The sequence below is a fragment of the Trachurus japonicus genome, chromosome 6 (genome assembly GCF_045865225.1).
Source record: "Trachurus japonicus isolate A0001 chromosome 6, Traja_1.0".
NCBI lineage: Eukaryota > Metazoa > Chordata > Actinopteri > Carangiformes > Carangidae > Trachurus > Trachurus japonicus.
The window spans coordinates 11,535,839-11,559,966 of NC_140912.1; the positions used below are offsets into that span (position 1 = coordinate 11,535,839).

Here is a 24,128-nt window from a genome sequence, read left to right on the forward strand (position 1 = left end):
GAAGATCTCACTTTACAACATGAGACCTTTAACTATGTGGGTTAAAGTCAGTAAAGAATCATTATTTTAGCAACAAATGGTGTACAAATTAGGGCTGGGTTTAAAGAATTGATTTTTCAATTAATATCAGTCCTCATTCATTCATTAATTCATTTCGCCTCTCATCCAAATGGCTTCTTCAGTCCTAAAGACGAGTGTGGGAAACTCAGGTATAGATATAAAGGTATAGGTATATAAATACCTGAGTTTACCACACTGGTCTTTAGAACTGAAGAAGCCTTTTGGATGAGAGGCGAAATGTCTTCAAGAACTTCAAGAAGTCCAGTTGCCTTTAACTTTCAGCACGAATATTAAAACTGAAAAATCTCTAAATGAATCAATATCGAATCGAATCAGGAACTTGTGAATCGGAATCAAAAAAATTCAGTAAATCTGCTATACCAAGCCCTAGACTAGAAATTTTGAAAGATTGGCTGTTTGTTCTGATCACATCATGGGGGGTTACAATGAGGTGATGTCCGGGCACTAGCTCCGTCATTGTACCGAGGATTCCCACGATGGGCTGACCCCACCTCTCCAAATTGAGTCCTCGGGGGTTGGCAGGTGGTCCAGCTGTCCTTCCCTTAGCTGCGATGGCAGATCTCGCAGCACTCCAGACAGAACTCGAGACACTCGGTGGGCTCGCAGCAGGACTCGAACAGGACCGAGTGGCAGTGGGCGTGGCAGTTGAACTCCTCCACGGGCGCATCCTGGATGGCGGAGCAGCAGCGGGCGCAGGCGTGGCAGCAGGAGGAGCAGAGGGCGTGGAGGCAGGAGGAGCAGGCCTCCAGCAGACCCAGGAGCAGCACCGAGCACTGACACGACAGACAGGCCAGCAGCAGGTGAAAGCAGGCGTCTGTGAACACAACAACATCAGACACAGTGATTCAGCTGCAGGTGTTGAATCTGAGGGGTCAGGAAAAAAAGCTGTTGTTTGCTCTAAAAGCCTGTCAGACTCCATCACAGAATGAGGATTAACAACTCTATTAACCCCAAATTAATCTCTCCCGTGTTTGTTTGTTGTGCCAACGAGAACTTAAAAGAGAAGCTACTCTGCTGCGGTGATCAAGTGTGATTGTGTTTACTTAATCACAGAGGTTCGTTCAGTCCTCCAGGGAAAATAAAGAAGGCCACCGGGGCTGCCGGTGATGAACAACAACCAGGAGGAAGCTGTCACCAGATAATTGCTCTCCTACCCAAATTAGGCGCAGATGAAATTGCATGCATTAACCTCGCCGGCGTGTTTCTGTGCGTCTGTGGCGAACCCAACCATTGTGTTATTACTCGGCTACCGGTTTTTCATCCTGGCGAGGACCAAGGTAGTCGACGAGCTCATGCAAATGGAGCTGTTTTATCCTGTTTACTCACGGAAGTAAATGAAAAGGAGATGGCAGAATTCCCCGGGGAGTGGGGTTCAGCATTTTCCTGCTTTAACTGCTAGAATTATACACCCCCCGCACACAATATATGCTAATGTCTGCGCGTTTAGATGAAGAAGGAGCATTATCTGTGGCTACCGCATTGATTTAATGCATCACTTCATAGAGATTACATGAATACAGTGATAAACAAAGAGTGGCCCAACACACTCTTTGATAAAACTAGAAGAAAGTGCAGCATTGGAAAACTTTGTCGAGTTCCTGTATCCATATAGAAAGATTGATGACAGAACAGTCATGTTCTTCAGAATCTTGTCTGTGCTTGCTCAGGGTCAACAACAAATTAAATTTATTAGGTTATGGAAACTGTAATTTATCATTTGAACTGAATTTACTCAAATAATCAAACACAGCCCCTGAGTGCTCTATGTGCTGCAACTGCTCACAAATGACCATGCTCAGTTATTTAAATTATCACATTAGATTTCATTGCAAAGTTTCACCCCCTTAAATTCCAAAAATACATTGGAAGGATGTGATCCAACTCTAGATAAATGATTGACTGGAGATAATTAGGTGAATGGTTTAGAAACCTGACAAATATTTAGACCAGCTGTTCAATCCTTAATCTTGAACCTTTTTGCTAAACTGCTGTGATGTGATTCTGGTCTCCTTTCTGCTCCCTGTGGCAGAATTGGGGGAAAGATGTCTTTTTAAATAGGAACTATAGTACAGGATTGTAACCTATGATACATTTTTACTTTAAATAAACAGTTTTAGAGTAATTGTGGTAACTTTCTCTTGTTTATGACAGATCAGACTACACAATACAACACGTATATGATCAATAACGTTTTCCATCGCTCTATGGATTGCTCTCTCACCGGCTTCATTAAAAACAAATGCACATCGCCGGGCGGAGGGTTAGCAACACAGAGGAAAAGCAACCAGACTTGCATTCTGTAGTTCCTCTTTAAAATTGTGCAGTGTTTTTTTAATTTTGCAGGCATAAAACAATTGACACTGGATTTATTTGTTTAATTTCTCAACCTCTGCTACCATGCTCCCACTTGACTTCACAAATCAAGCACAGCCAATGACATTACACCATTGCTCAACCAATCAATCATCCCAAAGCTCAGTCAACCAATCCGCACTGCCACCCTATATAATTAATCCAGAGAACCATGATAAAACTGAGGAAGGAAATATAATGTAATGATAAAAAATGTTAATTTACTATCATTATATTGTACCTACCACTTGCTGTAGCTGCTGGTTGGTGTGAGTCGGCCACACTGCTCCTGCTCCTGCTCCTCTTCCTCTTCTTTTTGCTGCTCCTCCTGCTGCTGTGACTGTCCACCAACGAGACGGAGCCCTGAGGGTCCGGGACCGTGAGGTCACATCGTGGGCAGGTGGGCTTCTGGGGGTCGCACTGAGGCTTCATCTGCCCTGCTGCCTCTTGGGAGGAAGGCAGAGGCTGGGCTGGGCACACACACATGGAAGAGGTGATGATCACAGAACAGCAGAGGTTTGGAGGCTGCTTAGTGGGAAAACTGAATGAGCTTGAAACAAATACACACTCTGATCCAACTTTGAAAGTTAGAGAGCACACAAGGTGATAGCCAGGGTTTTATCATTTTCTTTGCCAGCAGATTTTGAGCAATGAAAATCTCTGTGCATGTTTATAGATTTTGGCAAATTTAACACACACACAACGTTAATATGAACAGTTGTGGAAGATGAAATGATCTTCAAAAGACATAAAGTTAAACATGAAACACTCTTTTGCAATATTTTAAACAATATCAGTGTATTATTTTTGTTTTCTACATGTTCAGAGTGAAAAGGGGAAACAAAGCGGTAATCTGCAAAAGAATGGAAAACCCAGAAGACTTGAGCTCTCAGATAAGTTTGACCATGGTATCAGACAAGATATTTACTATTTACACACTGTGATAGTTTCCAAAGGGGGGGCTACTAGCTACTAACTATGCAGGGTGGACAAACCTTTTCCTTTTTTGTCATTTTGAAAATGTAAAAGATGAAAAAAATAAAAGTTTAAAATGTAAAGGGGATACGTCATCTATTACTTTCTGCCTTTTGGAGATCATTTCATCTTCCACTTGTTTAACTGTTCACATTAACAGAAATTTCGACCAGGGATGCCCAAACCTTTGCATGCCACTGACCATGTCAGTAAGGAGTCTGCCGTTCCTTTGATGAGGTTGGACAACCAACTTGTCAGACAATTCTCCCCCTGGACCCCAGACCAGCAGAGGCCACAGAAGTCCATGGTGAATATGCACTGATTTGTTTTTTGAAATTTGATTAATTGCAGTTTGTTCTGGAATTTGCAACAACTCCAATACAAAGATAAAGGAGCCCCATACTAAGTAATTCTGTGGCCCCTTCTTGTTTGGGAAGGCTGAGGACAGATTTCTTACTGCTAAAATTTTAAACATATTCCATTTGTTATGTGATATTCACAGAAACACAAAGCCAAATAGTCACTTTGAAAATATTTTGTGATGTGGTAGAATTTGCTAAATAAGCTGGTGAAACCTTAAGTGGTTACATTCCCTATCTCATCCTCACTTTTACCAGGGCTGATTTGTTTTTCTGTTCCATCTCTCATCATGTTGTTGCTCACTGTATTGTTGTTGTTGGGGGTTTCCACTTACAGCTGATGAACTCATTGGGGATGGTATTTCCTCTGCTAACGGGATCACGTGATGAAGGGATTTCCTGTGGCGATTTTAAAGGCGCACCACCTTCAATCAAGACACATCAAAATAAAGTTTTATCAGTAGCCTCACTAACAAAAGATTTGTCTAGAAAGCTGTGCTTTTTATTTAAAGTTGTTTCATACAGTATATGCTTTTTTTTTTTTTTGCAAATTGATTGATCCACATAAATCTGTGCATCTTTGCAGAGTGATCCTCGCTCTCATATACAGTACCTCTATAAGTTGGGTCATGGAATTTCAATTTCCCATGATGATTTCATGATCCCATTATCCCTTGCTGGTGTTTCTGTGGTTTTCCCACTTTTCTTAGTATAAACATTCCAAAGAAAACACTGAAAACTTGCATTGCTTTAGTAAACTGTAGTACTACAAAGTATTGTCCCTGTTTATTAAAGTTTTAAAAAGTAGCAAAAGTAGCGATGTTTACATTCGTATTGTTAAGAAATCAGTCAGATCATTGGTACTAACCTTTAGTCGGGTTGCTCTGGTCTTCCTCCTCGTCCACAGGTAAACGGTCTCCAGGTAACATGTCTGATACTCATGACTGCTCAGGATCCCTGCTGCACTCTGTTCACCCAGTCACCTTCTTCATCCTCCTGCTTGTGTCCACACCGAGAGGTCAGGAAACCTCCAACTACACCCAACATGCCGGCCTGAGTCATCGCTCAGCAGACTATGAGCTGTTAATGTGTCTGTGTGTGTGTGTGTGTGTGTGTGTGTGTGTGTGTGTGTGTGTGTGTTGTTTGCAGGACTGAACAACACTCCCCCCTCCCAGCAGATCTGTGGGTGTCCGCCCTGAACATGCTGATCACAGAACAGCCGGGGCCCGGTTGTGTGACTCCAGGTTGCCTTCTCTGTTCTGCTTTTAGTCACCTAACACAATGGAGACACATACCCCACCAGTGTGTTAGCTGAATGCTGCATGTATGCAAGCTCTCACGCCCTCTTATCCTCATGCACACGGATGCACGCACACTCACACAACCATGAAACACTAATGATGTTGTATCCTAGAACACAAAAAGAAAATTATCTGTTAAAAATAATGCATATTTATTTATAAGTGGCAACATTTCAAATAAACATGAAGAACAGAATCATTTTCGTACGGCATTATAAACAACTCATTATTATATCCCTGATATCTTTTAACAATTCATACTCATTGTCTGATCGGTCTGTATGTTAAACAATATTGTTGATGTTTGTTTCCCATGACTGCTTGCAGCCAATTGTTTATCTACTGTTATATGATAAAGTCAGGACAGCACATTACATATTTAACTCTATTATGAAATATCAACATGGCAATATTACATGTTCTTTCAAACCATATAGATAAAGGTGATGTAAGTGCATCACTTATGCAAAAACAAACTGAAAATTCACTTATTTCACAAAAGAAAAGATCAAAGGTAGCAAATCCCCTAGCTGATATTTCCATCTTTGGTTGAAATCACCTCTATGAGACCTGCAGCTGTTCGCCACTCTCTGAGATTGACTTAGCCTACATCTTTATCCCAGATTCCAGATCTGGTCTTTATTTCTTTCTTCTGAGCTGTTTGTTGGTGGATTTACTGGAATGTTTTGGGACATTGTCATGTTACATGGTCCATCCCTGCTTCAGTTTAAATTTTTGGACGGATAGTCTCACATTGTGCTGATACAATGAAGAATTCATAGTGGATATGATGGTCAGCTGGGTCCTGAAGGGACATAGTGATCCTCATGCTTCACAGCTGGTTTGAGGTTCCTTTGCTCAATGTCTGTCTTTGGTTTATTCCAAATATGTCCTCTCCTATTGTGTCTTAATACCTAATATGCAGGCTCTTCTTGTCTGTTTGACTAGGTGGTCTCCAGCAGCCCTGGTGTACAGGAAGTGTTTTCTCCTTGCACCCCTCCAGGTGCAGTCCCTCTCACTGATGGTAGATGCTCCAACATCTCCTGTGACTGCAGCTTCCTCTAGGTCCCACAACACATTTTAGGATTCTTGTTGACTTCTTGAAGCATCTTGTGCTCTGCTTGCATGTTGGAGGTTGTTTTAAATGTTCTCTACTTGTCGACTGTTTTGAGACTTGCTCACATCCCTTCCCAGTCTCACACTCATCTTTTCTGAAAGCCTCAGAGAGCTCTTTGGATCTCACCATGGAGATAGAAACTAAATGTCAATTGTGTGAATAGGACAAGCTCCTCCAAAATGCAACAATGTAACATTTCCACCTGATGTGGTGCACTACAGGCATTTAAAGGTGTACAGAAAAGAAAAACGAATTTGATTCCACTCTGGGTCATATAATTAGTGTAATAACTCAACTATCAGACAATGTAGCCCAAACTTTATGTAAAATTCTATTTTCGAGTAAATCCGGGATGAAAGTAAGGTCGTTTTTTTTCGCATTGGATAATGCAGGCGCACAAATTATGCGTCGCGTTTCATCAGCCAATGCTATTGGATCCGCCATCCGTCAATCAAACGTCTTTACGTCTGTAAATATATATAATTTGGGATTTAATATCTATAATATTTAAATATTTAAAGGGGTGTCTTCACTTTTTCACATGCCTGTCAGATTAGACTTAGTTGTGATAGTTTCAGTAAGATAGAGGTCAGTGTGCAGAGACAAACCTTCTGATCGAAGGTTTTTCTCCATGGGACTACAACCTCACTCCACCATTGTGGCTTCAGGCCTTAAATTTTGTTTTCATGCGATTCAGTTTTTATTTCAACCTCCATGATAAAACCATTAATAAGTAATTAAATGCAGTGAGTGATGTTCAGTGTTTATCTGGGTGTGTTATTTTCCCACAGATGAGGACTTTTTGAGGAGACGGAACACGTTTGGCGACAGCAGCATCATCACGGATGGGGCTGTTGACTAAGTGCTGTCAAAAGTGCTGCGTTGAAAAACATGTTGACTCGCCCGCCTCACGGTGAGTATATGGCACATCAAAGCAACACATAAGTGAAGCCGTTGAAGTTGTCTAGCACCATGCTAACTTTCAGTCAGTAAACACGCTGCATGGAGAGACAATCAGAGGGGAATGTCATCTAATGGGCTGACAGCGAATCAAAGGAAGCCCTGAGAGGCAACAGCAAACCTAAAACGAACTCGTTATCAGCAAAGACAATTACTGACATTAGTCAAAACACGGAGCTGAGAAATCTGAGGCCTTTTGTTCTTTTTTATTTGGTTGTGAAGTCTACGGCAGCGGCTTCTCTTCACCGTGCTCATCAGTGGAGGAGACGACGTGATGCAGTCGGGACTGTTCGTCCATGAATTTTATTATTAATTGAATATTTTACCCGTTGATGTAGTAAATTAAACAGGAGAATAAACCAGAAGCTCATCTCAGTGGTCGCCAAGAGACAAACAACCATGAATATTAACAAAAACTGTGTAAAAAATGAATAGTTTAGAAAAACAAACCAAGTGTTCTCTCACCTGTCAGGCCAGAACATTCATTTGACCATGATCACAACAAGGGAATTGTACACATGAATGAACAAAATACACTTCATGTCAATAACACACAAACACACACTGCTAATGAAACACTGCTAATTATGAAGGGGGTTCCGCTGCACTGTACAGTATGTCTAATGTAAACAGGTTTTAAATAATTAACTAATATTCCACTCCTTCTTTTAATCATATCAGGAGCTAATGATCTGAAATGGAAATGGAAACCTGTGTTTACTCCCATAAGATACACAATCAATAAAACATTATTTATACTAGACAACCACAGGCCATCAATTATTCTACAGCTGTTGGAAAATATGACAAATTATTTGGATGCTATACACCGGGCTGATGAGCTCTTAGGGTTTTGATCTGGATAAACTGACCCTGCAACGACCACTTCAGGGACTGTGGGACACACTCGTTTCAGGCTGCGTTTATGTGAACCATGCCTGCTGGCTTTCACCTGCACAAACATGGCACAAGTGTATTTACTCACATAAATGTAATTTATTAATTTCTCTTTGTTTAGATAAAAATCCCAAATGCCCCACACACATTGGTGTAGTTTTGCCAGGTCAGTGCATGTTTTGTTTTGTTTTTATCTGAAAAGCTAAATTTAACAGTGTACGACACTTAACTTAGGCCTGATTGCACGGATTTTTATCAGTGTAATTAAACACGTGTTTCACAATAATGAATGAGTTTAAATATATTTATTTCCATGTTTCCATTTATTTCCATATTTCCATGAGATACAGTGAACATACAACTACAGACACACACGTCATTATAAATACAGATCGTTGTAAGTGCTCAGCATCTGTTCTGAACCCTCTGACTTTTATAAAAGAGAACGGTTTTTACTTAAGTGGAAAAACATGACGACACAACGTTGCTTATTTTCTGGAACTAAAGCATATAAAACCCACTTCATCAGAAAGAATCAACATTTATCAGTACATAACACACATCTAACAGCACAGACTGGGTCTTCTGCTTTGTTGTGACATTGGATGTGACCTGTGCTACGCTTTACTCCACGACTTGTAGACAATCACAACATATACTGTAAGCAAAACATTTTCTACTTTATAACAAATTTACTTTGGCCTTCATAAATATATTTACCTCAAACACAGGAAATGTGGATTTGAAGCAGAAAATCTGAATCTGATGCGTAATTTTGTCACATATCACCTGACCTTTAATGTTTATGTTTGTCGTAATTGTGAATTACTTTGTATTGTCTCCTTTGCAAGTGATGAGTCAATATAAATTATCTGCGTAAAAGAAAATGTATATGTAATTATAATAGTAACATAGTCGAGAATCAAATATGACTAAACTTCAGCACTTCTAAAAACATTTAAAGCTCTTATTTAAAAGTAAGAAATGTTTTTTGTTTTACCTATGAATTAGGATATTTCAGAAAAGGCTTCAGGTTGATTATCAAAGGGTGAACACAGAAACCACAGGCCGATTATATTCCTCTTTCTTTTGCTTCCTTTGTGAGAGAAGGTGGAGCTGACAGACACACTTTAATGTATATGAATATATGAACCATATAATAACAAGTAATCAAAATTTTAAATAGCTCAGTCTTCATGTGTTTCTGATCAAATATCAAATACTAGTTTTGGTGAGAATCTGCTGCCACATATGAATGAACTCACAACGGTACTGCATGTACTGTAAACTGTACGGCTTACGTCCCTGAATGCTCAATTGTTGTTTTTTTTACTGATCTATCATTATTTATAGTCTTAGACACTTTAACTGTCAGGGGTCATTCAATGTCATACAAGTGCTGTTGGTCAGTTTCAGTCACGTTGCCCTCCAGAGCGCCCGGCTTCACTGTCGCAGTTTGTGGGTTTTGGTTTTTGAGACTCATCAGTTCTTCTTTAAGGAAAAGACACCTGCAACAACAAAGATGTTTCAGTGCAATATTGTGGCACATAAACCCATTTTACTTATTGTTGGAGTTTGTAGTAAATGAAACTGACTGCTGGACTTGGAGAGAGATGTTCTGGTCACTGTGGCTGTGGCTGTTTGTTGCTTTGCTCTCCTCTATGTGACTGCGGGAGTGTCTGCTCACAGCCTCCTTCTTGAATCCCTGCAGTGATGCCTCAGCCAGCACCGTCTGCAAAGATTGATAAAAAAAAAAAAAATCAAATTATCACCGGCGGTTCATCCGGCTTTTTTTTTATATCAGGAGGCTGCGCTCCGACAACATCTGCTCACCTGTAGGCTGCTGTTCAGAGCGCTCCCAAAAGCCAGGTTGGAGGACACATTTTTGATCAGTGATGGAGTCCTGTGAAAAAAAAAGAAAGGTTACAGAATTTCAAAATAGACATAACGCATGTCTAATTCATGGCAAGCAAATCAATGACTTGTATATATTCCAAAAAGCACAACATGGTAAACAGCAATAGTTTGAGGCAAGGTCGGTTATGATGACAAATAATTCATTGGAATGACTGATCAGCACAGGACAAGGCCTCGTGTCAGCTGTCACTACACTTACTCCACTCGTTCACTTCAGTCATTTATATAGGAATATAATTAAAGAAACAAACATGTGCAATACGGTAGATTATATAGAATCAGTTTTTGCCTTTACTGTAGACAGAGGGAGCACAGGGCAGAGCAGAACCACAGTACACATGTCAATCAGTACAGTAAATTAAAACATCTTTAATTGTTTTTATTGGATTCATTCTTTATTTTTAAAGTTTATATCCTATTTTAAAATGATAATGTACCAGGATTTATCTGCATTATATTACACTCCACCAGTAGATGGTTGACTGTGATCCTCTTCTTACTGCAGCTAACAACAACAACAACAATTTTATTTATATAGCACATTTCATGCGACAAGCGCAAACTCAATGTGCTTCACTAAAACAAAACAAAGCACAACATTACATAAGGAAAACACGTAAAATACATATAAAAGCACAAAAATAAAGAAAAGAAATGTTGCAAATTAAAAGCTTGTGAGAAAATATGTTTTTAGTCTGCTTTTAAAAGAAGATACTGTTGTAGCAGACCTGAGTTAGTGTGGTAGGAATTCCAATAATGACTGAAAGCACCGTGAGCTGATTTTGAATGTATACTTGCTGCACCATTCAGAGCTTTAAAAATAATAAGTACGAGGTAACACTTCAGATTAGGGAACACATATTCACCATTAACTAGGTGCTTATCAATATGCATATAAGTAGCTTAATAGCTCCTTATTAGTAATTATTAAGCACGTATTAACACCTTATTCTACATAGCCTTATTCTACCTCTATTACACCATGAATTAAGATTTTTCCTGATATTAACTCCTAATTATCGCTTATTCATTGTAAATGAATGCATTGTTGTTTCTGAATAATGATGTGAATAACCAGTGGGTTATTGGGGCCTTGTACAGGGGCAGTAGCACAAGAACAGTAATTCTTCCTTTGAATTAGTATAGCATTAATGTATTAATTTACAATGAATAAGCGATAATTAGGAGTTAATATCAGGAAAAATCTTAATTCATGGTGTAATAGGGGTAGAATAAGGCTATGTAGAATAAGGTGTTAATACGTAAATATAAAAATAAGGAGCTATTAAGCTACTTATATGCATATTAATAAGCACCTAGTTAATGAAATCAATTCTTTGCTTCACTGGAAGCCAGTGAAGAGATGCTAAAATCGGAGCGATGTGTTCCCACCTTCTGGTTCTTCTTTAAAGGCAGGAAACTCTAGAGAATATGATCTCATTTAGTCTTTTGGAGGTATTAAATGTGTTTTCAGTACCCTGATAACACACAGACAGCCTGCTAACAGAGCTGTGAGAAACAGGAGGTTCATGCACCGTACCCTGTGATCTTCTGGGATCTCCTCCTCTGGTACTCCACCTCATCTACCGTCCACACGGCACCTTTCACGTTCTCCACGCGCACAAAACACTTGTGCAGGCTCAGGTTGTGGCGCACGGCGTTCTGATGCAGAGGGAAAAAAATCAGAGAGAAGGAGCTGTTACTGAATACACGCTGCATAAATCAGGTGCGACACACACGCCGGGATCACACAGTTGATTATGTGCAGGTGCCATACCTTCCAAGTGGCAGCGTTGCGTCTGAAATAAGCAAACGTGCGTGTGAACCAGTTGTAGATCTCGTTGAGCGTCAGCTGCATATCTGATGCTTCCATAATGGCCTGCGCGTGGAGAAGGAATAAAACACTGTAGCACATGACAGGATCAAATTAAAGCCCAAACTGTTTAATCTCTAATCCAAGGAATATTAATGATAAATATTTACTTTATTTCTTATATTATATGACCTATTTTAGAATTCAAGCTTCTCACTAACACATGTGAATAGGCGTAAGGTTGAAATTAAGGCTTGTTTTTATCATTGAATGATCCAGAATTTATTTTATTGACTAATAAATTAATTGTAAAATGTATATAAATATAAAATATTAGAAAAATGCCTAACCTGACACATTTTAATTCCTCCTCCTCCATCTGTGATCAAAGCTTCAGAACCAACCAGCAAAGCTGGAACCAGGGCCCAGTTGTTCAAAGGTAATCTAATTGGATTTTGGATAATGGATTGGATCAAATCTTGAAAATGGATTGTTCAAAACTAAAAACGGATTCTGAGATCGAACTGGATCACGTATGGTAATCCAATCTTGGTTTTAATCTGGATCAAACCCTCAGTTTGTGTTGTTCAAAACTTTTTAGTAGGATTAGGAAAAATTTGATCCAAAAAAATAGGATTATTCTGATCCCAGTAGTTTGGTGGATGCAAGGGAGATTTCAGGAACAAAATGTCATGTTAAATTCAAATCAAATTGGTAATATAAGCAACATATTTTGCACCTGATTTTTAAATTTTAGTGTTAAAGTAAATAAAGTAAACTTTTGATTATTTCAGAACTACTGGAATTTTGAAGTTTAAATTTGAAACACATGGAAAAAATATTGACAATGTATTTAACTAATTTACTATTTTTTATTAATTTGTTGTGGGTCAGATGAGGTCTGGCTATTTAGACACCAAAGAAACAAAAAACAGCTAAACAATACATACACCCCATCAGACTGATCCAATCTAACTTTGTTTTGAACACGTGGGATAAAAGTAAAACGGATTACGTAATCCTGGATAGCAAAAAAAGGGATTTCAAAATCCAGATAATATTGATCCAGATTACACCTTCTGAGGAGATTGTTCTTAAAGAATTACTTAAATTAAACACTTACAAACTATTGAGAGTTGATTTAAATAAAGGAGCATTGTTTATATTGTATGGATTGGACCAGTGAAGACAAAGCATCAATACGTCACAGTCTCATCTTCTATTCTGACTCAGAGATTGTACCTGTCTGATCAGAGTGGCGTAGGTGAATGGCGGTCTGATATCAGTGTTCTTGTAGAGCTCATATTCATTTTCTGAAAGCAGATAAAACAGAATGAGTGGAAAGTGGAGTAGAAGATGTGAATGTGATGTCAAAATCAATCACAGTATCTGTTTTACCTGAAGACAGCGAGTAGACCAAAGGGTGGTGCCGACGTCGTATGGCCCCGGCACATTCTGTGAGAGCGGGCGAATCGTCCTCGCACCCCCGGGCCGGGGGCTGAGGGGAGACCTGCGCCGAGTCCGACGGGTTCAGGCTGTTGCCGACGCCGACCGAACTGAGCTGAGAGGGACGATCCAAAGTTAACAAAGGAGCAAGTGGATTGAAAAGAGAAACAAAACAGAGAGGGGGAGTTTCAACAGAGTGGAACCGAGCGATTCGATTCGCCTCCTCAGAGGTGATTCCACTAATATCACAAGAGGAGGGGAGACAATTATTGTTAATTATAGGGTGAAATTGTTTGGTGAGTGTTGTGATTATGGTGCAATATTTGCAAGATTAACAAATGATTAGCTTCCACATTATCAGAGCATGTCTGGCCGTCTGAAGACACAGTGGCAGCCGTCTGAAGTCAACAGCTGTGTAGTGGGAGTGGGAGAGTCACAAAAGTAAAACTTTTTTTTCCAATCCGCTCAAATATCTCTTAGCAGGTTCAAATATGTCTGACCCTCTTTTTTGTTTCTAAGAAAAATAACAACATCTCTTTGCAACTCATCCATGTGTGAAAGCTCTGCAGGTCAATCACAGGGTGGCGGTACAGTATCTTCATCAGTGCAGGAAGAAGATAACGTTTGTGTCTGATTCCTCCCTCTCTCGCCACATATTTGGAGTTTTTGCTCACAGCGCCGGAAAGCCACGCGCTTTACGGCTCATTTGCTCTCCGTCTGTGTTGTTGGCGCAGCGATTACCGCGCTATCTACCTGCAGGCCGCGGGGGTCAGCAGCTGTATCAGGCTGTGGCGACTGGAGACGCGAAGGCGCGCGGAGCGACTGAGCCTCTAAAGATGGCAGATGCAGGTGAGCCATCATCGCTTGGAGACGCTCCCGTTCTTTGCAGAGCTGTTAGAGGAGATGGAGGAGAGAGAGAGAGAGGAAAGATCACAGATTATGGAGATGGAAGGCTGTGAACCGTACACCTTTTTCTCCAAGGTACGGAGAAGGAGGAGATGTTGGTCGAACATTACATGAATATTAACCAGGAGAAAAGCAGGTGTTTAGATGGTGGAGTCTCGGGGGAGAGGGTTCAGTGCTGCAGTAAATATCATGTTTTCAATAAAATGTGAGAAAATAAAAGTGTCATTACAGGGCAGGTCTGCAGTGAACAGTCACAGGACTCCAAAGGACTTGGACCCACCTGAAGCTCCAGCTGCTGAACCACCTGCATCTGGACTCTGCACTGGGCTGTGCTTCTGTCATCCAGAGTGTGTTCACTGCCGATGTGCCTAGAACACACACAGAGACATCAAAGGAAAGGTCCAGTGGAATATAGATATTCCATCTCTTTAGTGAGTGTCATATAGTCACAATCCTAAAAAAACAAGACTTCTGATTTGAGATTCACAGTAATATTACAAAGATCATAGGACTTGTGTGCCCTTTTCCTAGAGACTCTATATCCTGGAGGACCCGTCTCTACTTGATGACCTCCCATCTCATGTTGCAGAGTGGGTTTGCTGCAGTGCAAGCACTTTATATAACCAACTTTTGACTTGTAATATGTGATATTCAAAATCCCAATAACGTATCAATCATTAAGATACTGCTGTCAACCAAACTCCTTAGCCCCAGTTTGTCGCGCTCCTGTCCTGTCCTCAAAGTCACATTACCATAGGACATGAGGACACAAGTCATTCTGTAAGCAGTGGTTCTTCTAAAAACAACCCTCAAGTGTTGTTTTTTTAAGCCATGCTTACTTTTAAATGAATTAATCAAAAACTGCAGAGACCATCTGCATCTATTTCTTATGTTCTGAGTTTCTTATACTACATTTCCACTATAGGACAACAGCCACATATGACACATGTCCATTCTCAGTTAAATGGCTTTACAAATAGTTGGGATCAATCAGTAGTAGCAGCTGGTTTTCCTCATATTTCCTAATCTGTTAATATTTTTCTTGAGATAATTCATCTGTAATTTATGAGTAATTTGTCTGTTTGTGCATCATGGCGGACTTCTGGTTGAAGGAGTCCTTGGCAGGTGTGACCTCACATGTCGTGATGATACAAACATCTCAGACCCTTCAACACCGCTGGGGGTGAGTATTCCTCCACATAAACAGAACAGAAAACTGCAAAGAGTGGGAAAGTGAAGTAAACGAGGACGAGTTAGAAACTTACTTGATAAACTGGTTCAAGTTTTCACAGACCGACTCACATCCAGGCCAGTTACACACACCGTGACTGTAGAGAACATGTGAGGCAGCGCTGCGAGAGGGAGGGAGAAGAGGAGTGAAAGTACTGTCATGATTAAAAAACAAGAGTAACAGAACAAGAGCAAAGCAGCAATAAAGCCCTGTTTTCTTCTCTGTTCAGCAGGAAATAACAGAGAGAGGTGGAGGAGAGCAATGAAAAATAAATGGAAAGCTATTTACTTTTGATTTTAGGACATGTACTCATGTAAACTTTTTTTTTCTTTGCTTAACCACTTCAGGTGGTAGAACACAAAGCAAACAAACAAAACAAAATATATCGTCCCAGGGGGAATTAAAAACGAAGTCTCGCTATAAAAGCAAACACCCTCCCCACCACCTGCACCGTGAGAGGAAGAAAAATGTCTACAGATGACAAGTCTTTGATGTTTACAAAAAGGCAGCATCATTTGAGTTCTTGCAATCTGTTTACAGCACGAGCAGACAGATCTTACCATTCTGCCCTGCGAGGAGAAGGAGACTGCTGCTCGCCGGCCCGTCTCCCTGTGACTTTACTTGACATTATGCTGTTTGCGGTAAAGTCCTGATTGCCCTTAATTGTGGTTTTATCTTCACTTATTCCATTTGTGAGCTCTTTCCATATCTGCTGCATCTCCGCAGGGCTGAAACCAACTAACACACAAAGAAACAGATGGGTTTTTTTTTAACATGTTGATCAAGGCAAAGCCCAAGAATGGGTGCTATTGTTGAACTTACATGAAAAAAAAAAGATTTATACAATGAAGGGTCATTTTCTGTTTCACATTCACACAGTTCTTCCAGGAACGGGGAAAGCAGCTCTTTCTTATGAGCTGATTTAATTTTGCCCTTTTGTTGTAATTGAGAATGATAATCAGGGTTGGCCACAATATCTGTGTGAGGATGAATTTTCTATTCCAATATTTCATTATCATCTTTAAGTTTGGTGCAGTTATATCACTGAACATTAAATCAACAAGAAACTTTGACTTGTCTTTATATTTTAGTTTCCTTGTGATGCGATACAACAACGCAATTATTGATTAAATCTCAATTTTACAAATACCAAATCTGAATGTAATTACAATAGTAAAAGGAAACTGAAAATCAAAACACACAGGACACTCTACAACACACTGACATTATTTCCCACAGATCTGCTCCAGAGAGGGACATGAATACCAAACAGAAGAACTGTAGATGTAAAGTGGAGTGACCTGGTGGGAGGGCAGCAGAGGACAGGACTGGTCCCTGCACCCGGAGGAGCTGCTGCTGCTGCTGGAGCTGAAGGAGCTGCTGGAACACCAGCTGCTGTGCAGGGAGCTGGAGGGAAGATGGAGAAGGAAAACAAGACAGAAAAGTGAGTGAAACTCTCCTGCATGGATGTTCATCCGGTTGAAATCAGTGACATCTGTAAGGGTCTTCAACAAAGATCTCTCTTCATGCTCTTCATCTGACATTAACTAGCCTACAGTAGCCTACATGGAATATATAAACTTAAACATTATTTAATTTCAATTCTAACTCATTACAGTTTTCACTACAAAATGAATGCCTATGTGCAGAACTTGAGTGTAAGATGAAAAAGTAGCTAAATAGCCTACCTCTTTGGCTTTCTTGCTGGGTTGCTGTTGGAGCAGCTGCAGATGAATTTGTTGTTGTTGCGTCTTATAAAACTCTTTCAAATGTTGCTAGAAAAATGGTGAAGGTGCATTATTTCAAAGACATTTGAAACAATGGAATAACATAACTTAATCACAAATTTACAGCAGGGGAAATATTTCACCACTTTTTCCTCAATCAGATATTATCTAGATAAACCAGAGATAAACACAGGATTTATTGCTTTTGTTTTTCTTGCTGTGGTTTTTTTTTTTTTTTTTTTTTTTTTTACAGCCGAAGAAAAATAAAAAGCTTAATTAGAAGTCGGCAACCTAGCTTTAGCTTCATTAAGTAGCATTCAGGCAAGCACGTTAAATCAAAAATGGCCGCCATGAAAACATACCGTACCGCTTCGTATGAATTTAAACAGAGATTTCATGCACCTGTGAGGTAACGTACCACAACGTTTAAACGTGCTAATTAGCACACACAACTTGCTTACTAATTGTTGCTCTATCTGTAATATTGACGAATGGTTAACTATGTAGGTCAGGATAGTGAATTCATCAAAAGTGATTCAACAGCTTGTTGAAAATGATTTGTGTGCCTGTCTGTAGTTGTTAGCTAGTTTCTCTCAGCAGAATAATTAATTTAGTTTAATTTAACTAACAAATTAGTTTACCTCAACAGCCCAGTTGCTTGCTAATTATTTAGTTTAGCGGCTGTAAGCTAGTTGTCTAATGTGGTTGCTCCTGTAGGCTAGTACAGTACAGTAGGCTATTTGTATACCAAAAGAAAGTCACATTATTCCATATGTATAGCCTACAGTCTAGTAAACCAGAGCATCATGTATATTTAAGATAAAATAATCCATTTGCCCTAAAATAACACTCTCATTTGCATTCAGAGAATAAATACCTGCTGGAGCAGAAGGGCTTGTTGCTTCTGGTGGATCAGAGCCTGGAGCTGGTTCGGGGACAGAAGCTGCTGCATCTGCTGAGGAGCCATCATCGCCAGAAACACCTTCAGGAGGAAGAGGAGGGATGAAAGGATACAGGACTACAGTCTACAGAGAGTAAGGCAAGAGGACAAGTGTGCCAGGCTGAAGGCAAGTGTCAAGTGTTTAACAGTAATAACCATCCAATGGGAATCTCTCCAACCCAATTACAAAACAGTGCTGTCAACCTATTGTGTACATCGTAATGTTGGATCGTGTCACTGACCCTGAATGAGATGGGAGATGGGGCTGACCAGTTAATTAGCAACACAATTACATGCTTGTTGTGACTCTTAATAGAAGTGTATGGGTATTAATAAAGGCAAACACTCACAGAATAATAACCGATCTGCGCTCTTACTGATTGAGTGACAGTAACACAGTGATTGTCTCCTTTAGTCGTCAAACAGCGGAAGCAGCAATTGCCATGACTGCATTTAGAAACAACAAAAGGAACTTACATATTTAACAGATTGTTTTACAAACAATAAAAAATACCCAGCAGTTAGTTACTGCAACTGTAACTTTTCTCAAATGATGCACATCTCCTTTTTTTGTCTACACATAAAATGTAATTTGCTGTACGTATGTGCAAAGACTGTGACTTGGTGTTCTTCACAGGTTTCACTGAAGCCCTATGTCTATATTGGTGTAATAACTTGGATGTAATGAAAGAAGAACACATGGGAGATGTCAAGTTTGTCATTTTTGTCATCAGTCCTTTGAGATAAAACCTCCCGTGTTTCAAGCAGACAGATAAGACACGAGAAAGACAAGAGCAGGAGAGGCTGGATGAAGAATTCTGTATTTTACACAGATAGTTATGGATGTGAATGACTTGTAGTATACATGTATGATACTTTACCTAATGCTAAAACAGCTGCTCTATTTATTGACTGTCGCTGATTAACAGACAGTTATGATTTTAAGGTGATGGCTGCTACAATGTAAGGGGTTTCTCTATTTTATTATGAATATCAGGTTTTGTTGTACACCCAGTGTTGACGACATGAACGGACGTGGAAAGTGTGCAGCATTACTGGTCCTGTAGTTTCAACTATGCAGCATACAAAAAACAAACATGCAAAATCATTCTCTACAAGAACATGACAGTTTTGCCAAAATTAATTAAATTAAATGTATTAAATTAAACTAATCTAACTAAACTCTACCTCATATGAAGAAACAAAACACTTAGCAAATTGAGATTGTTGTGGCAGCTAACAAAATCTAGAGTTTAAGTAAAATCATCCATGATGTACAGGGTAGTCTAATTTAGCCCAACCTCTTAACAATTTCACTTTGACACAATCAGCACTTTGAAGACGCTGCCTTGTAAATCGTGATGAACATTTTTACCTCAATTTTCGGATATGTCATGTAATAAATAAAGTCAATGATTAATCAGAGTATCATATAGTTGCAGCTCTAGTCTCAGACTTCCTCTGACTCTTCTTTTGAGTGTAGCTCTAAATAAGACGCCGACATCCAGCTGACTTCATTATCAGGCTTTACAAATCACTGGGTCACCATTTGTGTGCCGTGTTGATTGGATGCTACACATTTTACAATAGATTACTGATGGAGCTCTTTCTCTATCAACAGAGAAACCCAGTCTTCACTGTAAATAATATTCATTTATAACATTCTTTTGAGAGCGCAGGTTGAAAAACTTTCATATCACAAGTCATTATTATGTTTTGAAGACTGGATTCACACAGTGGCAACAGAGACATTATGACATTGTCACTTACTACAGTCATTATGCTGGCTGGAAATATAAAAAAAAGTAATACAGTTAAGAATTCACTTCACAGTTCCAGTGCTAGCAGATCAATCACTATGGACAGAACTAATGTTTTTTTTTTTCTTATGCTATTAAAATGCTTAGAGCTGTTTGAAGTCAAAGGCCATGACAAGTGAATTAAGAGAAAAGGGCAGAGTAAAACTGACAAGATGAGAGAACAGCATGAAGGAAACGGTGCTGGAGACGGATTCATTACCTCCGTTGTTTTATTGATCCCTCAGATTAAGATTCCCAGGGACGGAATTGCAACAGACAACCATAAAATTATGTCGGGCCATGCTTATTTGCCTTTGACTTGCATCTGTTTGGCCTAGGTCTGTGGACAATTATTCCTCCCCGGCTCTGCCTCGCAAACTAATAATGACGGACAAACAGAGTTCTGCGTGTGAAACCCCCAACTCGGATCAGATCTCATATGAAATCCCTGTCACTGTCAACAGAACTGCAGGCTCCGGGTTTGGTGTCCTGTCACGGGATGTCTAATATGGAGCTGACTTACGGTATTTCTCTTGACATCTGTTTGCCTAAGCCTGTTCTATTTCCCGCTTATGAAGAGGAGGAGGAAAAAACAAAGAGAGGAGAAGGGAGGAGGAGAATGAAGATACCTGTTTGTGGTGGAGATTCTGCCAGTTTTCACCTCTCACTCCACTGCAGGAGTCCCCATTAGCCACTCTCTCTCCTGCAACGGTGTCTGTGTGACTGAGGAGGCTGCTGGCTGGGTTTTGACGTGCTGCCGTGGGACTGAGAGGAGACTCAGGCATCCCAGCTCAGGTCCTAAAAGAAAACAGTCAACAATAAATAAGCTGCAAGAAGGAAACACTGTAGATACATTTTAAGCATCACTATTAAAATTACACCTTTATGTGGCTTTGCACTAATCACATGGCAGGAAATAAAAGTAACTTGTGAATCATAAAAAAAAATACCAGAGATGTTGGGCATGTAGAAAAAACTAAATTGCAAACTGAGGCAAAAAAAAAACACAATGAAATGTGTAACCAAAAGTTAACACTTATAGCTATTCTGTCTAAAACTGAGCACAGCCACTTTACAAGTACAAACTCCAAAAATATAACAGGAGGAAAACAAATCTGATCACATGTTCATTATCTAAATCTCTCTGATTTATCTCTACCAGAAAAGCAATAAAGCTACATACCGTTCAGGTGAACAGTCGAATCCAGAGCAACCAGGCAGGAGTTGATGTCTCCAAGTCAGGCAGTTTGGAGTGAGGATGGGGGGAGAACTGCTACAGTTGTGTGTCTACCTGAGGGGGAGGAGTAACATCATCAGTCAGTAAATTAGACAGTGAGAATAGCAGCTGATTACCAGGTTGTGAAAAACAGGAAGAAAAAAAACATAGTCACAAATCAGCCAGAGCTTTAGATCAATTTTATTTTAAGCTGAAGGTTGTTGTTTTTTTTTTTAAGTTACAGCTTTTCTGAACAGTGACAGATTAAAAAAAAAAAAGCTTCACTTGAAATGCACACCAATCAATAAACATCATGTCTACTTTGCAGTAATGCAAAAAAAAAAAAATATATATATATATATATATATATACTGGGATAAACAGACAAATTATCAGTCTGTGATTTTTAATAAGATGCATTTTTGCAGTCGTGGCTTTTCTTTGTTGATATTCATAGACATACACAATGCAACAATGAATAACATTTTGGGGAAAAAAACAACAAAATGCCTCAATACAAGTTTCAATTATTGTCTTTCATGGTTAAAACAAAGATGTTTTTTTTTCTTTGAGAACAGACAAGTATAGTTGTGTGTGACTTTATTTAGATATGCAGTATCTGAGAATTTGGAACAACAAAAAGCTGAACTGTCAAACTGTTATCAAAGAGCTATTTACAGTCGTGTCTGCACTTTTATTTGAATGGTGCATCGCTACATCTATTAAAAACAAATAAAAGTGTTTTAATTTGGGCTGCTGATAAATACAGTCCTCCCCCCTTGGGTGTTAAAGTTCAACACGGCAACACTGACAAAACAACACCGGAAATGACTGATGCCATAAATTCAGTGCAGGACTTTTGTGCACTTTCTCTCCTCTCTCGTGTTCTTAAGCATTTGTATTTGACACTTTCTTTTCACTTCTTTTGTGTTCTTTATTTACTCTGTTGTATGTTATCTTCTTGCAGACATGCCAGCTGTGTCACACTCCTATGGCGGTTTATTTTAATGCCAGCTCTTTATTGCAGAAAACATGTTCTACAGACAGCGAGTGCACGATGAAGGAGGCAAGAGGTGAGAGGAACACAACCTTGAGTTCATGTTTTTATATTTGACATACTTTTATATTTATGTTTTCGTGGCATGACATAAGAGTAAATATATAACATGGCATACACAAAAATAATGTAGACAATAAATATTAAACCATTTCTACTATGTAAATTAGTTGTGTGAATCTGTGTTTGTGACAGTGGAGCAGATCAATCAAATCCTTTTTTCTCATATAAACACATGTTAAAGCAGGACACAGACTTTGAGGGAAATTAATGATTGAAATGGAGATGTTGTTACCAAGGTAACTTTCTGCCACCTACTGGATTAGTATTTATCTGCCCTGCAGGAAGAAAAAAAAGTGCTATACACTTGTTCTGTATCTTCAGACACAGGGAAAACATCCTCATGTAGTTTGCACCAAGTTTGACTCTTATGATCCCGAACAGTTCAGGGTTGGAATTAAAAGCCGGCTTTGTAAGGCAGAGGTTTCATTAACTCCTTGATGACTGGAGACATGCACCAGCAGCCAGGAAACCTTATATGTTGCCCTGGTGGTGTCATGAACCTGCTGTCACATAACTCTTTCAGGCATTTCACTTCTGGGTCACCTGTCTCCTGGCAATGCTGCAGTCTGGAGGTCAGGGGTTGACCGGTGTGCCCTCTCCCACTACCGTACGAGTTTGGATGGCAGTAATGTCTCATCCAGCTGGGGGACTGTGTCCAGCCCAGGCGGACGCTCCAAGGTTGGCAGCACGGGCAAGAAGTCATCTGATACCTCTTTGGTTCCTGCAGAGGGCATCGCGGCTCCACCCAGCCCACCGATCTGCTCTCACAGAGCTTGGCCAGGTAGCAGCTGCTCTCCATCCAGGCCAGACACCCCGCCGCCCTGCTGCCGTATGGCTCCCTCTCCCTCCTCCTCCCTCTGGACTTCCTGTACTGCCTGAAGTTCCCCTGCTGAAAGTCTCCCAGGTGAGCCCGGTGGACGCCCCAGTGGTGACCCCGGCCGTCCTCGCAGCGGCTCACCTTCACGAAGCAGTCGTTGACGGACAGGTTGTGGCGGACGCTGTTCCTCCAGCCGGGGCCGCGGCTCCTCAGGTAGGGAAACTGCTCCTCCATCGCTCTGTAGATGGAGGCCAGGTTGAGTTTCTGAGAGGGGGAGGACAGGATGACTTTGGCAATCAGGGCGATGTAGGAGAGCGAGGGCTTGGAGCAGAGCTGGGCCTCTGTGGAGGCGGTCTCTGAGGAGGTCATCATGTTTTCTGGAGGCTGGTCTGGGTCGGCGTGGGTGCTGGTAGCATCTGTCATTGTTGCAGCCTGGTCTTCTACAATAATTTCTCTGCTGCTTTTCTTACTCTTCGATGCATTTGTGGAATCACATCCACATTTTTGCTCTTCTAGGTATGGAGTGGCCATTAGATGTTTTCCTTCTTCTTGACTTCAGCCTGTCGCTGTGAAATTCAAAGCATCACGTCTGTATCAGAGCCACATCCCCTGGTCAGATTGTATTCACGCCTACAGCCTTTGACATGCTTTTATACTGTTCATGTGCTGCTCAGGGGGGAGGCTCACCATTCCTCAGTTAAGACACAACACTCTTACCCCCGCTGTGAAAATATGTATTTTATTTGCTCAGCAAGATTAAGAACCAACCGCTTTGGTCATGAGCTTCAGTCTGGATACGCCACCCCGTCACAGCTGTGGCGATAAACACAGGAAGTAGCACGGAAAACAATGTGTAACTGTGAAGTGTGTAATTCTGGTATCCGTGGATAAACGCTGATAATGGATAAGCAGATAAAAGAATGAACCTGTGAGGAATGGTTGTTTCTCGCACTATCGGGCTTTTACAGCTGTTGCACCATCACAGAGTCAGAGAGTGGTCAGTGGACGTTATTTTGACCATTTTAGACTTTTGGTGACCTGCTGTCGGCCAAAAGCAACAAAACACAAATAGCTGCCATGGTCAATCTCATGCTTGTTGCACGAATGTCATTATAACTCCTCAGGGAGCAATTAGCACAGTTAAACAAAGATGT

General features: G+C 40.3%; 2 protein-coding genes across 2 annotated transcripts; both read right to left on the bottom strand.

Annotated features, from left to right (window-relative positions):
- Window positions 1-433: 433 nt before the first annotated feature.
- LOC146985635 (uncharacterized) lies at window positions 434-4,877 on the bottom strand. The gene is made up of 4 exons (XM_085780578.1): window positions 4,636-4,877; window positions 4,103-4,192; window positions 2,679-2,903; window positions 434-895 (listed from the first exon to the last, which is right to left on the bottom strand). The coding sequence occupies exons 1-4, from the start codon at window positions 4,694-4,696 to the stop codon at window positions 624-626; spliced, it is 648 nt and encodes a 215-aa protein (XP_085636704.1). The 5' UTR covers window positions 4,697-4,877; the 3' UTR covers window positions 434-623.
- Window positions 4,878-9,076: 4,199 nt separating this feature from the next.
- On the bottom strand, window positions 9,077-21,142 carry LOC146985636 (forkhead box protein P4-like). Its single transcript, XM_085778742.1, has 16 exons — window positions 21,005-21,142; window positions 20,451-20,619; window positions 17,960-18,064; window positions 17,044-17,130; window positions 16,657-16,762; window positions 15,916-16,093; window positions 15,390-15,476; window positions 14,405-14,492; window positions 13,972-14,109; window positions 13,171-13,333; window positions 13,015-13,085; window positions 11,737-11,838; window positions 11,500-11,621; window positions 9,876-9,945; window positions 9,638-9,774; window positions 9,077-9,550 (listed from the first exon to the last, which is right to left on the bottom strand). Exons 2-16 carry the CDS (start codon window positions 20,604-20,606, stop codon window positions 9,421-9,423), a joined length of 1,740 nt encoding a protein of 579 aa, XP_085634868.1. The 5' UTR covers window positions 20,607-20,619; window positions 21,005-21,142; the 3' UTR covers window positions 9,077-9,420.
- Window positions 21,143-24,128: the final 2,986 nt, after the last annotated feature.